This window comes from Rhinoraja longicauda, chromosome 4 (assembly GCF_053455715.1).
Source record: "Rhinoraja longicauda isolate Sanriku21f chromosome 4, sRhiLon1.1, whole genome shotgun sequence".
NCBI lineage: Eukaryota > Metazoa > Chordata > Chondrichthyes > Rajiformes > Arhynchobatidae > Rhinoraja > Rhinoraja longicauda.
In genome coordinates, this window is record NC_135956.1 from 40,164,064 (window position 1) to 40,180,391 (window position 16,328).

The 16,328-nt window shown below is 43.0% G+C and overlaps 1 protein-coding gene across 3 annotated transcripts in view; it reads left to right on the forward strand.

Moving 5' to 3' along the window:
• fam135b (family with sequence similarity 135 member B) overlaps positions 1 to 16,328 on the forward strand; it is a 306,137-nt gene that overhangs the window by 272,097 nt on the left and 17,712 nt on the right. For all 3 annotated transcript variants that reach the window (XM_078397568.1, XM_078397570.1, XM_078397569.1), the window contains 2 exons: positions 5,223 to 5,333; positions 15,203 to 15,316. In XM_078397568.1, coding sequence (XP_078253694.1) covers positions 5,223 to 5,333; positions 15,203 to 15,316 — 225 coding nt within the window. The remainder of the gene's footprint in view (positions 1 to 5,222; positions 5,334 to 15,202; positions 15,317 to 16,328) is intronic.

Genomic DNA, 16,328 nt, shown 5'->3' on the forward strand with positions numbered 1-16,328 from the left:
TTCTTGTGGTGTTTTAAAAATATCTTACTTGACTGAGAAAAAAGCACCAGAGTAATAATTCCGAGGCAGTTCATAAGGCACGGTGTTGCAGCTGAGGGGAAAGCAACAGCGAGGCATACAGACAGTAAAATTAATCAGGAGGACAGTGAAACAATCAGGGAACTAGGGTGGGAGAGCGATGGAGAGAGAGGGAAATCAAGGGTTACGAAGTTAGAGAAATCAATACTCATGCTGCTGAGGAAAATATGAGGTCTGTTTCTCCAATTTGCATTTGGTCTGACTCTAATTGTTTGTATGCCTCATTGTTACCCTCCCCTCAGCCAACAATGAACCATTCTACAGTTCCTTGATCATCGTCTGCTCTGATCTGTCGTTTTCACACTTTACCCTTCCATGTCTCTAGTTTTCCTCTCCCGTGACTCTCAGTCTGAAGATGGGTCTAGACCCAAAACGTCATCCATTCCTTTTCTCCAGAGATGCTGCCTTTGTCCCTCTGAGTTACACCAACATTTTTTGTCTACCTTAGGTCTGACTTAAGTCTGAAGAAGGATCCCAAACCGAAACATCACCTATCCATGTTCTCCAGAGATGTTGCCTGACCCGCTTAGTTACTCTAACATTTTGCATCTATCTAACCTCAATAATTTTGTTTAGGACTTTGAGACATCATAAGATTACAGAAATGTGATATGAATTCAGTTTTAATGTCATCACTCGTATTGTTTATTTCTCTTATTAAATTTTAAGTCATCATCGACGTTAGGTAAGATATAGGGACTGGATTCCTTTTAGTGAAGGAAATTATTGAACACAATCAACTTTTTAATCATCTGATAGCTTCCACATTATCTTTTTGATGCACTATTACATAAATTACTCAAGTAGAGTGGAGCCTTTCATTTCTACGATTTAGGTTATCTTGTGTTGGTCCAGGACAACCATCATTGAACATTTCTAATTTACCAAGACACTGGAGGTGAATTAATGATAGCCCAGCAAGGGGACATCATCATCAGGGTGGGGAGAAGTCATAGACTTAAGAACAGTCCCAACCCGAAACATCACCCATGCTTTTTCTCCAGGGATGCTGCCTGACCCACTGAGTTACTCCAGCACTTTGTGCATCATCTTTGGTATAAACAAGCATCTGCAGTTCCTCGTTTCTTCATAGACAGAGAGCTTTGTATTACATAGGTGTAACTGGTCAATTATTCTTGGTCAAAAGCAGTCCAAATTACAGGCACAACAGTTTGCTCTCTAAAATGTCAAGTGTTCGTTGAGCAAATTCATATCTCTTTGAGATCATTTGTTTTGACATTTTTCTTATTTCTGCCTAAAAACAGAGACAAAGCTTCACATTTTGTTGGAAACAAATACTTCCTAATAAAATAAAAACGCTGGAGCCAATGATAGAGAACATTGAGCATATGCCAGTCAGTGAGTTGTAATCTTGGACAACATCTGTTTCAATAGTTCAGTGATAAAATGCTATCATCTATAAAATCCACTTGGATGTTAATCAGATCTAAACATTTTTGTGCGAGTGCACTGTTCTACCTTCTCTACAATATACAGGTTAATCCTGTTTAGATTGCTGAGAGTAAGCTCTCCCTTGTCTCTGCATAGATGTTATTATTTATGCTTTTTCTCTCCCTAATTTGAGGAGTGCTGAGGGGTCTGCTTTTCATGCTTGCACCCAGTCAGGGGACCTGAATAAAATAGTGAAAGTGGCCCAAAGAAAGAGGAACTTGGGGGGGAAGAGTTTTCCTCTGATTTATATGTTCAAACATTAGATAATTCTGTAGATGTGCAACTGACTTTGGGCGAATGTCAGACACAAAAAGGGGAGCCCTGTTTGGAAGTAAGAAGGCCAATGTGACCTGGAAGTGATTAATAGCTTGATCGATATTGATGGTTTCCCAGTATCCACCTCCCCTCACATCCGGAATCTTGGAATCATCTTTGATCAAACCCTCTCCTTCGACAAACACATCAAACACATCACCAAGACAGCCTTCTTCCACCTCAAAAACATCGCCCGTCTCCGTCCATCCCTCTCCTCCACAGCTGCAGAAACCCTCATCCACGCCTTCATCACCTCCCGTCTGGACTACTGCAACAGCCTCCTCTATGGTTCACCCTCAAAAATCATCAATAAACTCCAATACATCCAAAACTCCGCTGCCCGTCTACTCACCCACTCCCCGATCCGTGACCATATCACCCCCGTCCTTTACAAGCTCCACTGGCTCCCCATCCCCCAGAGAATCCAGTACAAAATCCTCCTCATGAACTACAAAGCCCTCCATAACCTGGCCCCATCCTACCTGACTGACCTCCTCCACAGACACACTCCCACCCGCACCCTCCGCTCTGCTGCTGCTAACCTCCTGTCCCCCCCCCATCCGGACCAAACTCAGATCCTGGGGGGACAGGGCTTTCTCCATCGCTGCTCCCACACTGGAACTCACTACCCCAAACCGTCAGAGACTCCTCCTCACTCACCTCATTCAAAACATCACTGAAGTCTCACCTGTTCAGCACTGCCTTCAACCACTGACCGTCACCTCACCTTCTTTTTCCTTTTCTGTTCGTTTACTTATTTATCTATTTATTTTCTTCTCTATGTTTTAGTAAACCCTGTAAAGCGTCTTTGAGTGTTTAGAAAAGCGTTATTATTATTATTATTATTATTATTATTATCGAATATGCTCAGAATAGCTTTTGCATGCAATTTGTGCACAGAAACAGATGCAAAGGAGGCCAGTATATTGGCAAGGATCTTTCGTGCTCACTCTTAATTTTACTCACTGCCTGTTTCCTTCACCCACAGTGTATGCTTCCTTTCTCTCATTTTTTTTCCCGCTGCTTCTCCTGAAATGAATTTGGCTGCTTCATTTAATGGCTGATGTTGTGTTTCGCTGCAAACACCTGCCGACAATTCTGCACTAATTGGCAGTCTCAATCAGAGCATCTGGTGTGAGGAAATAGGAATGTCACACTGATGTGGCTAGAGTCAAAATCGCTTTTTCATGAGTCTGAGCCTAGGCAGGCAAAGGAGGATCTGTTGAAATAAATTTCTAATCCTGGCGGTGAGGAACGGATTCTAATTATAATGGAAGCCTCATTACCTGGCAGAATAGTAGGATGCTCGGCACATTGTCAAAACCGCATTGCTGATCACAAAACAAGGCAAGTCAATCCTGAGCACCAGTGCCTTTGAGACGGAGAGAGTGTGCATTAGAAATCAAGCTGGGTGTGATATTAACCGGCAGCTCTCGTTTCTGCAAATATGGACAAGTGATCCACTCCAGGGTCACACTGGCCTCAATGACGTGTAGCAAATATCTCACGCAGAGAAATGAGAGTTTAATTAAATATTCCCTTTTACTCATTGCCCTTTTAGTGTAGGAGGGAACTGCAGATGCTGGTTTAAACCGAAGATGTACACAAAATGCTGGAGTAACTCAGCAGGCCAGGCAGCATCTCTACAGAGATGGAATGGAAAAAACCCTTCAGACTAAAGAAGGGTCAAAAACGAAACGTCACCCATTCCTTCTCACCAGTGATTCTGCTTGCCCTTTTAGTTTAGTTTAGGTTAGTGATATAGTGCAGAAACAGGCCCTTCAGCCCATAGAGTCCGCACCGACCTGCGATCCCTGCACATTAACACAATGCTGCACACACTAGGGACAATTTACATTATACCAAGCCAATTAACCTACAAACCTGTACGTCTTTGGAGTGTGCGAGGAAACCGAAGATCTCTGAGAAAATCCACACGGTCACGAGGAGAACGTACAAACTCTGCACAGACAGCAACTGTAGTCAGGATCAAACCCAGGTCTCCGCTCACTGCAAGCGCAGTAAGGCAGCAACTCTATCGTTGTGCCACCGTGCTGCCCTTCATCCCTATTTCTGCTGTGAAATGAGTTCCCAATTGCCTGTGATTTTCTACTGGGTCTTGGTTAACATCATAGGACATAGGAGCACAATTAGGCCATTCAGCCCATGGAGTCTACTCCGCCATTCAATCACAGCTAATCTATTTTTCCCTCTCAACCCCATTCTCCTGCCTTCTCCCCGTAACCTTTGATGCCCTGCCCAATCAAGAACCTATCAATCTCTGCCTTAAAACTACTCAATGTCTTGGCTTCCACAACCGTCTGTGGCAATTAATTCCACAGATTCACCACCCTCTGGCAAAATAAATTCTTCCTGATCTCCATTTTGAAGGTATGTCCTTTTATTCCGAGGCCGTGCCCTCTTGACCTAGACTCTCCCATAACTAGAAACATCCTCATCTAGTCCACCTTATCCAGGCCTTTCTTTAGGGATGGGGAAGATGATGGAATTAGCATCATGAGCACAATTTATCGTAGGAATGGCATTGATTTTGTTTAGAAGAAATTTGTTGGGCCTAGGTGTTAAGTAGGAGGTTGTGGGAAGGTTTGGGCATTGACTCAATGTAGGATGAGAGTCGGGGAAGGGTGAGAGATGGTATGAGGTGAATAGGTAATCAAAAAAAAAAGGACCCGATCCATAATTGGTCTCCTGACTGGGTTTGCATTTAGTTGAAGCGGCCATCTTTAAAAAGCTGTGCAGCAGCACTGTAGAAACATGGTTGTTCACGGAGCAACATGGTCATTGCTTGCAAACGTGTGATCTGCTTTTCAAAGAAACGTACATTGGAAGATACTGTTCGTGAAGAAGGGTCGCAACCCAAAACATCACTTATCTACGCTCTGCAGAGAATGCTGCTTGACCCACTTAGTTACTCCAGCACTCTCTGCCCTCTCCCTGTACTTCACTGGCAGGAAGATTGCAACAGACATTCGAAGGTGATACACAACACAAAGTGCTTATTAAAATCTCTCAAGCGTATGATTCTACCAGGAAATAAAGAATTCTCAATTGAGTACGAAATGTGTAAATTTGTTGCCAATCTAATCTATTGCCAGAGACGGATAGATTCTTGATGAGTACGGGTGTCAGAGGTTATGGGGAGAAGGCAGGAGAATGGGGTTGGGAGAGAGAGATAGATCAGCCATGATTGAATGGCGGAGTAGACTTGACGGGCTGAATGGCCTAATTCTACTCCTATCCTTATGACCTTATCTTCTCTTTGTTCATTGCTTTTTAATCGTGATTGTGAGCAAGACAGAAAAATGCTTGTGCTTCGTTAGCTAAAGGTACTAATTATATCTTCTCCACCATCTTAGGCCTCTGGCTCATGCAGAAACTGAAGAAGTCCAGCTCACTGTTGCAGCTAACGTTCAAGGACCAAGCCGATCCTCGCAAGACTTTTTTGTATAAACTCAGTGAGAAACCAGGTAGGTGTTACTTTACTGCAGTCTTATGCCCACCACACCAAAAATTCAGTTGTACCTGAGACCCCAAACATTGGACGTGCCCATTTGATTTTGGCGTGTGAATGGACATAGAAACATAGAAAATAGGTGCAGGAGGAGGCCATTCGGACCTTCAAGCCAGCACCGCCATTCATTGTGATCATGGCTGATCGTCCACAATCAGTAACCTGTGCCCAACTTCTCCCCATATCCCTCGATTCCACAAGCCCCCAGAGCTCTATCTAACTCTCTCTTAAATTCATCCAGTGACTTGGCCTCCACTGCCCTCTGTGGCAGAGAATTCCACAAATTCACAACTCTCTGGGTGAAAAAGTTCCTTTTCACCTCAGTTCTAAATGGCCTCCCTTTTAATCTAAGATTGTGGCCCCTGGATCTGGACTCCCCCAGCATTGGGAACATTTTTCCTGCATTTAGCTTGTCCAGGACTTTTATAATTTTATACGTCTCTATAAGATCCCCTCTCATCCTTCTAAACTCCAGTGAATACAAGCCTAGTCTTTTCAATCTTTCCTCATATGACAGTCCCGCCATCCCAAGGATCAATCTCGTGAACCTACGCTGTACTGCCTCAATTACAAGGATGTCCTTCCTCAAATTAGGAGACCAAAACTGTACACAATACTCCAGATGTGGTCTTACAAGGGCCTATACAACTGCAGAAGAACCGCTTTACTCCAATACTGAAATCCTCTCATTAGGAAGGCCAACATGCCATTAGCTTTCTTCACTGCCTGCTGTACCTGCACGCCAACTTTCAGTGACTGGTGTACAAGGACACCCAGGTCTTCCCCCTTAGGGGGCACTTCCCCCTTACCTAACCTGACACCATTGAGATAATAATCTGCCTCCTTATTTTTGCCGCCAAAGTGGATAACCTCATTTATCTACATTATACTGCATCTGCCACGCATTTGCCCACTCACTCAACCTGTTCTGGTCACCCTGCAACCTCCTAACATCATCTTCACAGTTTACACTGCCACCCAGCTCTGTGTCATCTGCAAACTTGCTAGTGTTACTTCTAATTCCTTCATCCAAATCATTAATATATATGGTAAACAGTTGCGGCCCCAACACCGAGCCTTGCGGCACTCCACTCGCCACTGCCTGCCATTCTGAAAAGGACCCTTTACTCCTACTCTTTGCTTCCTGTCTGCCAACCAATTCTCTATCCATGTCAACACCCTACCCCCAATACCATGTGCTCTAATTTTACTCACCAATCTCCCGTGTGGGACCTTAGCAAAGGCTTTCTGAAAGTCTAGATACACTACATCCACTGGCTCCCCTTTATCTATTTTACTTGTCACATCCTCAAAAAATTCCAAAGGATTAGTCAAGCATGATTTCCCTTTCATAAATCCATGCTGACTTTTACTGCTATCCAAATGCACCGTTATTACCTCTTTAATAATTGACTCCAGCATCTTCCCCACCACCAATGTCAGGCTAACTGGTCTATAATTCCCCGTTTTCTCTCTCGCTCCTTTCTTGAAAAGTGGGATAACATTAGCTATCCTCCAATCCACAGGAACTGATCCTGAATCTATTGAACATTGGAAAATGATCACCAATGCGTCCACTATTTCGAGAGCCATCTCCCTGAGGACCCTGGGATGCAGACCATCAGGCCCTGGGGATTTATCAACCTTCAGTCCCATCAGTCTATCCAATACTATTTCTCGCCTAATGCAAATTTCTTTCAGTTCCTCTATCCCCCTAGATCCTCTGGTACATCTGGGAGATTGTTTGTGTCTTCCTTAGTGAAGACAGATCTGAAGTAACTGTTCAACTCTTCTGCCATTTCCTTGTTACCCATAATAATTTCACCCGTGTCTGCCTTCAAGGGACTCACATTTGTCTTTGCTAATCTTTTTCTCTTAAAATATCTAAAGAAGCTTTTACTGTCCTTCTTTATATTATTGACCAGCTTCCCCTGGTACTTCATCTTTTCAGCCCGTATTACCCGTTTTGTTACCTTCTGTTGTCCTTTGAAAGTTTCCTGCTACTTTATGCTGTGTTATACATCTTTTCTTTTAGTTTTATTCCATCCCTAACTTCCCTTGTCAACCATGGTTGCCTCCTACTCCCCTTAGAATCTTTCTTTCGTTTGGAATGAAATGATCCTGCATCTTCTGGATTATGCCCAGTAATTCCTGCCATTGCCGTTCTACCGTCATTCTTGCATATGTGGTGAGTCTGGGACTGGCGTCATGGTGGGGCCAGTTCAAAGCATCAGAGGTGCTAGAGGACTGGAGGTGTTAGGTGAGGCACGAATTTGTAAATGAAGCCTTGAAGAAAGTAGTGATAGGGTTGGGCGCACAGAACCTTGTACATAGTGGAACCCACAGAAGACCTTTGTTGCTGTGGGACTGCCTTGCAGATATGTGTTTTGTTTTGTAATGTGTGCTTTGCCTTCCTCCTTTGAACCACAGCTTCACGTGTTGTTTTTGCTTTGTAAGCAATGACTGTAATTGGGTACATGAGCATACAGTACTATAGTACATCAACTTCAAGTTCATGTTCATTCCATGTCATGGAGTGATACAGTGTGGAGATAGGCCCTTCAGCCAAACTTGCCTCTAATCACTGGTGTTTCTAGACCAATCACCAACAATGAACATTAAAAACAATATTTTTGTCATCTGAAATCTGCATTCAAGTTGAGCCTCTTACAACTCAGGCAATATCAGCACCGTTTTGTCTTTCAAAGGCCAGAGAGCTTCATCCTCTCTTAAAATCTCAATCCTCCACTTTCACTTTCATCCTTGGAATATAACTTGGTTCTAACCCACCATTTAATTTTTTATTGTGTTAAATCACCATCTGAAATCCATTTAGTATTTCTTCCAGGTATTCCAGATGTCAACTGAAAGAAAATATGGCATGCTAAGTATTTTTACGTAGGTTAAAACAATCATCCACCTTTTTCCACAAAACCTAAAATCTCACCCATTAGTTTTGTATCATAAATTACTCAATATGTTTAAACAATTGAGCCTCAATCTGCAAGAGGCCTGATTACACTTTTTCGGTTTTGTGTCTCTGCATTTTTATCAAATAATACCATGGAATCTATTAGCACTTCCTTCAAAGTACATGGATAGGACAGGTTTAGAGGGATATATAGGCCAATCGCAGACAGGTGGGACTCGTCTAGATGGGACATGTTGATCGGCATGGACAAGTTGGGCAGAAGGGCCTGTTTCTGCACTGCATGACTCTATGCAATGCTTGTTGGAGACTTTAGGATGGGAGTCTAAACAAATTTTCAGAAACTCAGCAAAGACTGAAACATGTACGGTTTACCTCAAACACTTTGTTTTCTTAAACATGAAGTTTTCCATCAATCATGAACAAAGCAACAGTATATTATGATACAGCTCTGATATTCACCGTCAGACTAGAGTACCGTGAAGTAAACCTCGAAGAAAAATAAAGAAAAGATGACACTAATTGTCTGCAATCTCAGATGTTATAACACTTCAGCATGAACAGTCAAAGAATAGTGGCAGGTAGCGAACATGGCCATGGTTTGTGCAAGGAAATATCACCAAAATAGGCTAAATATCTGTCAGCAATTTGGCAGATGTGCACAATATGCACGAGAGCATAGAAGTCCGGAGGTTACTGGGAATGGTTCACTGGTGCTTTGCCAACAATGTGTCAGCAAAACATGAGAATGAGAAGCTACACTGACTCCCCACAACTTACAACAGGGAATCGCCATGAAGATCCTGTTTCACGTTGGAGGTAGAGCAGTGCAACCTTCCCCATTATTTTAAATATAAATTCAGATTTATTGTCATGTGCACTGGGTCCATTCCTTGTCACATGAAGCTCATAAACAGCACACATACAGGAATGATAAATCTGAAATGAGAACAGTGTGAATAACTGAGGTAAGAATTAGATAATGTAGACATCATCTAATTGAGTTTTGAGTTCAGTTTAATTTAGAGATATAGCGTGGAAATGGTCAGGATGGAATCCAGGTCTCTGGCGCTGTGGGGTAGCAGCTCTACAGCCAGGTAATCACAAATATGTATTAACCTGAGACCTGGTGAACCTGGGGGGGGGGGTCTCATCACATCTGAAACCTATTTTGTGTGTGCATTGGAGTGCTGCATGGCAGTTCTCTGGCATGCTAAAGTGCTGGGTAAAAGGTTCCCAGACAAAGATGACACATGGGGCAGCATTGCTGCATTTGAACTGCCAGTTAGTTAGTTTGAAAGATTTGCAGTATTTCTAAAAAAAATTGTAATCAGATGTAACTGACTGCCAGGTTTATAATGCATACGTATACAAATAATATATAGGTTCTAATAAACTAAAAGCATCTGTCGGATAAAAACTGAAACAGATGTTCTCGCAAGATATCATTCTGTAGTCAATGTTGCATTGACAGTTTCATGTGAATAAATTGTTGCATTAACTTGCCACCAAGAAGTAATATATTCGGCATGACAAAACTCATTACTGCTAATAAAATAGACAGAGAGCTTCTCTTGAAATATGTGGCAAGTGAAATCAACTGAAATTCTGTCATGAGTATGGGAACAGCTCTTCTTGGCTTCTGCAACAGTGTGCTTGGCATGGACGAACAGAGTCTTGGTTTTGTGGGAGTGCCTGGCAACTTGAGTCATAGAGTCATATGGTATGGAAACAAGCCCTTCGGCCCAACTTTTCCATGCAGACCAACATACACCATCTACACTGGTCCCACCTGCCTGCCTGGCCCATACCCTTCGAAACGTGTCCATCCATCTTCTTGTCCAAATGTTGAAGCATCCACAATTCAACATCCACAACTAATTTCCCACTGGCAGGGATTCTCTTAAATGTGAGAAAGAGTTAGATAGAGCTCTAGGGAGCTAGTGGAATCAAGGGATATGGGGAGAAGGCAGGGACGGGTTATTGATTGTGGATGATCAGCCATGATCTCAATGAAAGGCGGTGCTGGCTCGAAGGGCCGAATGGCCTCCTCCTGCACCTATTTTCTATGTTTTCTATATCTATGTTTTCTATGTATCATGATCAAAGTAAACATTAAATCAATCAAACAATAAACTATGGCGTATGAACAAATTTACATTTCTCCAACACTTTGTCATTTTTCTCTGTAATATCTCCAAAACAACTAGTTGAGCAAGCTAAGACTTCATTCCTTGGAGCGCAGGCGGGTGAGGGATGATCTTTTTAGAGCTGTAAAACATCATAAGGGGAATAGATAGGCTCAATGCACAGAGTCTTTTACCCAGAGTAGGGGGATCAAGAACTAGGGGACATAGGTTTAAGGTGAGATGGTTGATAGGAACCCGAAGGGAAACTTTTACACACACAGGGTGGTGGGTGTATGGAATGAGCTACCAAAGGAAGTAGTTGAGACAGTTACTGTAACAGCATTTAAAAGACACGGACAGCTACATAGATAGGAAAGGTTTAGAGGGATAGGGACTACATTTTTACCTTAAATACTTTGAAAGTATGAGATGGGAATTGGCTAGGATAGACTGGCAAATTATACTTAAAGGGTTGACGGTGGAGATGCAATGGCAAAGATTCAAAGACTGCATGGATGAACTCCAAAAAATGTTCATCCCTATCTGGCAAAAAAAGAAAACGGGAGAGGCAGCTCAACCGTGGCTGACGAGGGAAATCAATGATAGTGTTAAATCCAAGGAAAAGCCATATATATTGGCCAGAGGAAGCAGCAAACCAGAGGACTGGGAGAAATTTAGAACTCACAATAGGAGGACATAGGGGTTAATTAAGAGGGGGAAAAAAGAGCATGAAAGAAAGCTTGCGGGGAATATAAAAACTGACTAAAAGCTTCTTTCGATATGTAAAAAGGAAAAGATTAGTGAAGATAAATGTAGGTCCCTTACAATCAGAGACAGGTGAATTGAAAATGGGAAACAAAGAAATGGCAGAGCAGTTAAACAAGTACTTTGGTTCTGTCTTCACTAAGGAAGGCACAAACAATCTCCCAGAAATACTAGGGGACTGAGGATCTGGTGAGTGGGAGGAACTGAAGGGAATCCACATTAGTCAGGAAATGGTGTTAGGTAAACTGTTGTGACTAAAGGCAGATAAATCCCCAGGGCCAGATAGTCTGCATCCCAGAGTACTCAAGGAGGTGGCCCTAGAAATCATGATTTTCCAATGTTCTCTCAACTCTGGATCAGTTCCTGTGGACTGGAGGGTAGCCAGTGTAACCCCACTTTTTAAGAAAGGAGGGAGAGAGAAAACGGGGAATTATAGACCGTTAGCCTTACATCGGTAGTGGGGAAGATGCTTGAGTTGATTGTTAAAGATGTTATAGCAGCACATTTGGAAAGCAGTGACAGGATCGGTCAAAGTCAGCATGGATTTATGAAGGGGAAACAATGTTTGACTAATCTTCTAAATTTTTTGAGGATGTCACAAGTAAAATGGATAAGGGAGAACCAGTGGATATGGTGTATCTGGACTTTCAAAAAGTCTTTGACAAGGACCCACACAAGAGATTAGTATGCAAAATTAGAGCACATGGTATTGGGGGTAGTGTATTGACATGGATAGTGAACAGGTTGGCAGACAGGAAGCAAAGAGTAGGAATTAACAGGTCCTTTTCAGAATGGCAGGCAGTGACTCCTGGGGTGCCGCAAGGCTCAGTGTTGAGACCCCAGTTATTTACAATATATATTAACGATTTCCACGAGGGAATTAAATGTGACATCTCCAAGTTTGCGGATGACACAAAGCTGGGTGGCAGTGTGAATTGCGATGAGGATGCTATGAGGCTGCAGGATGACTTGGATAGGTTGGGTGAATGGGTAAATGCATGGCAGATGCAGTATAATGTGGATAAATGTGAGGTTATCCACTTTGGTGGCAAGAACAGGAAGGCAGATTATTATGTGAATGGTGTCAGATTAGGAAAAGGGGAGGTGCAACGAGACCTGGGTGTGCTTGTACATCAGTCACTGAAGTAAGCATGCAGGTACAGCAGGCAGTGAAGAAAGCAAAAGGCATGTTGACCTTCATTGCGAGAGGATTTGAATTTAGGAGCAAGGAGGTCCTACTGCAGTTGTACAGGGCTCTGGTGAAACCGCACCTGGAGTATTGTGTGCAATTTTGGTCTAATTTGAGGAAGGACGTTATTGCTATTGAGGGAGTGCAGTGTAGGTTCACCAGGTTAATTCCGACTGGGCTTGCATCAACTGGAATTTAGAAGGATGAGATCGATCATATACAAATATCTTAAAGGATTGGTCAGGCAAGATGCAGGAAAAATGTTCCCGATGTTGGGGGAGCCCAGAACCAAGGGTCACAGTTTAAGAATAAGTGGTAGGCCATTTAGGACTGAGATGAGGAAAAACTTTTTCAGCCAGAGTTGTGAATCTATGGAATTCTCTGCCACAGAAGGCAATGGAGATCAATTCACTGAATTCAAGAGAGAATTAGACTTAGCTCTTAAGGCTAAAGGAATCAAGGGATATAAGGAAAAAGCAGGAACGGGGTACTGATTTTAGATGATCAGCCATGATCATATTGAATGGCGGTGCCGGCTCGAAGGGCCGAATGGCCTACTGCACCTATTTTTCTATGTCTTCTTGTTATGATCAACATTCCCTGAAGGTCTCTTAACTGGTAGATGTTCCAGTCCCCATCCCCGAACTCTACCTCCGCTACATTGACGACTGCATTGGTGCTACCTCTTGTACCCATGGAGAACTCACTGACTTCATAAATTTCACCACTAATTTCCATCCTGCTCTTTAATATACTTGGACCATCTCAGACATCTCCTTACCGTTCGTGTACAGTTTTGGTCTCCTAATTTGAGCAAGGACATCCTTGTAATTGAGGCAGTGCAGCATAGGTTCACGAGATTGATCCCTGGGATGGCGGGACTGACATATGAGGAAAGATTGAAAAGACTAGGTTTGTATTCACTGGAGTTTAGAAGGATGGGAGGGGATCTTATAGAAACATATAAAATTATAAAAGGACTGGACAAGCTAGATGCAGGAAATATGTTCCCAATGTTGGGGGAGTCTAGAAACAGGGGCCACAGTCTTAGAATAAAGGGGGGGGGGGCATTTAAAACTGAGGTGAGAAGGAAAATTTTCACCCAGAGAGTTATGAATTTGTGGAATTCTCTGCCGCAGAGGGCAGTGGAGGCCAAATCATTGGATGAATTTAAGAGAGTTAGATAGAGCTCAGGGGGCTAGTGGAATCAAGGGTTTTGGGGAGAAGTTGGGCACAGGTTACTGATTGTGGATGATCAGCCATTATCACAATGAATGGCGGTGCTGGCTCGTAGGGCCGAATGGCCTCCTCCTGCACCAATTTTCTATGTTTCTGGATCTCACCATCTCCATCACAGAAGACCGACTAGTGACCGATATCTACTACAAACCTACCGACTCCCATAACTATCTTGAATACACTTCTTCCCACCCTGTTCCCTATGAAAACTCTATACCCTACTCCCAATTCCTCCGTCTACACCGCATCTGCGCCCAGGATGAGGAGTTTCATACTGGGACATCAGAGATGTCTTAATTCATTAGGAAACGGGAGTTCCCCTCTTCCATTATAGATGAGGCTCTCACTAGGATCTCCTCTATATCCCGCAGCTCCGCTCTTGCTCCCTCTCTCCCCATTCGTAACAAGGATAGAGTCCCCCTTGTCCTCACCTTCCACCCCATCAGCCGTCGTATACAACAAATTATCTTCCAACATTTCCGCCACCTCCAATAGGATCCCACTACTGGCCACATCTTCCCATCTCCATCCCTTTCTGCTTTCCGCAGAGACCGTTCCCTCCGTAACTCCCTGGTCCACTCGTCCCTTCCCACCCAAACCACCACATCCCCAGTTACTTTCCCCAGCAACCGCAGGAGATGCAACACCTGTCCCTTTACCTCCCCCCTCGACTCCATCCAAGGACCCAAACAGTCTTTCCAGGTGAGGCAGAGGTTCACCTGCACCTCCTCCAACCTCATCTATTGTAACCGCTGTTCCAGATGTCAACCTCTCTACATCGGCGAGACCAAGTGCAGGCTCGGCGATCGTTTCGCTCAACACCTTCGCTCTGTCCGCCTTAACCAACCTGATCTCCCGGTGACTCAGCACTTCAGCTCCCCCTCCCATTCCCAATATGACTTTTCTGTCCTGAGCCTCCTCCATTGTCATCGTGAGGCCCAGCGCAAATTGAAGGATCAGCATCTCAAATTTTGCTTGAGCAGTTTCACCCCAACTGTATGAACATTGACTTCTCTAACTTCAGATAGTCCCTCTGTGCCTCTCTTTCCCCTCCCCCTTCCCAGTTCTCCCACTAGTCTTCCTGTCTTCTTCTACATCCTATCTTTGTCCCACCCTCTCCCCTGACATCAGTCTGAAGAAGGGTCTCAACCCAAAACGTCACCCATTCCTTCTCTCCAGAGATGCTGCCTGACCTGCTGAGTTACTCCAGCAATTTGTGTCTACCTTAACTGGTAGATCCTCAGTTAACTATTTCTCATTACACATCGCAAGATTCAAATAGTCTCTTTCCTCAACATTTTCATCCAGCAAACAATGTCTAAGACATTCCATGAATTTAGCTCTCCTGGTAATTGGGTTTGCCCAGTCTATGTGAAGATAATATTCCCAACAATTACATTACATGCACCTCTCCTAATACATGCACCTCTCCTTCTCTGGTTTATGGTACACCCTAATTTATCCTACTGTTTGGGTGGCAAAAATATATATGACTCCTCCCAGTATTTTCTGCCCCTCGCTCCTTCTTGGCTCAATGCAAACAGATCTCATGTCTTGATTTCACTTTGATTTAGGGCTGCAGTACTTCAAGAATGTTATGCTGGTGGCTTCGCCACAAGACCGATATGTTCCTTTTCATTCTGCCCGGATTGAAATGTGTAAGACCGCACTGAAAGATAGACAGATTGGTAAGTGTTGTCTGTATGATGTTTTGTTTCTTGTGTTTTCTTTCCTTAGACCTCAAAGGTTTTTACTGCTACTTTAAAAATTGATGCATCAACATGTTGGAATGATTAGTGCTTAAAACCTTGACTGGTTTTTTAAAGTTTATCAAAGGAACATGGGTCTGAAAGGCCATCTTGATTATGACTTTGGTTTCCCATGCATTGCGATTGGTGCCAATCCTGCTTTTATAGCCCAACTAATGACTCTTCCATTTCACGAAGGCAGCAAATATCATTGCACTATCCCTCATTGTAAATCATTGTAGCAACAGAACTCATTATCATTGCCCCTCACGATCTGTAAATAAATAATGTCCTTTAAACAATATTTAGTATCACGTAACCAATATAGCAGATTTGGCTTATCCTCTTGTTCGGTTCAACATTACCTATTTCTTATATTGTAGGCTTTGCCTTTCACTATGGTTTCCTAGAAAGTAAAACATATGAATAACATTTCCTGAGGATAGGGAAAGATGGAGATGGTGGAAAAACCACCCACAATAAAGTCTCATGAGAAATGGTATGGGTAGCCAAGAAAAAAAAAGTATTTCATACAGGTTTTCATATAAATGAAAAAAATATATGTATTGGTCTTGAACTCTGAATACATGGTGAAGTTCAGATAAATATTCCAAGAAGATAAAGGCTTGAAGGTTCAGAAGTCTTCCAAAATCGACTTTGTTTTCTTCTCCCGGGTCATTGCATTGATTCCATGCAGTATCCTGGAATGTCCTCCTATTCTCACTGAAAGTAAGGTCGAGAATTTTTTTTTTTTTTGTTGCTGCTGCATTTAATCTTGTATTATGAAGTGATTAGTTATTCCGCCTTATCCTGAACAATGGAACCAATTGGAAGACCATGTGGATATTCAAAATCAAAAAATTAAGATTAGCCTGAAGAAGGGTCCCAACCCAAAACATCATCTATCCATGTTCTCCAGAGATGTCGCCTGTCCTGCTGAGTTGCTGCAGAA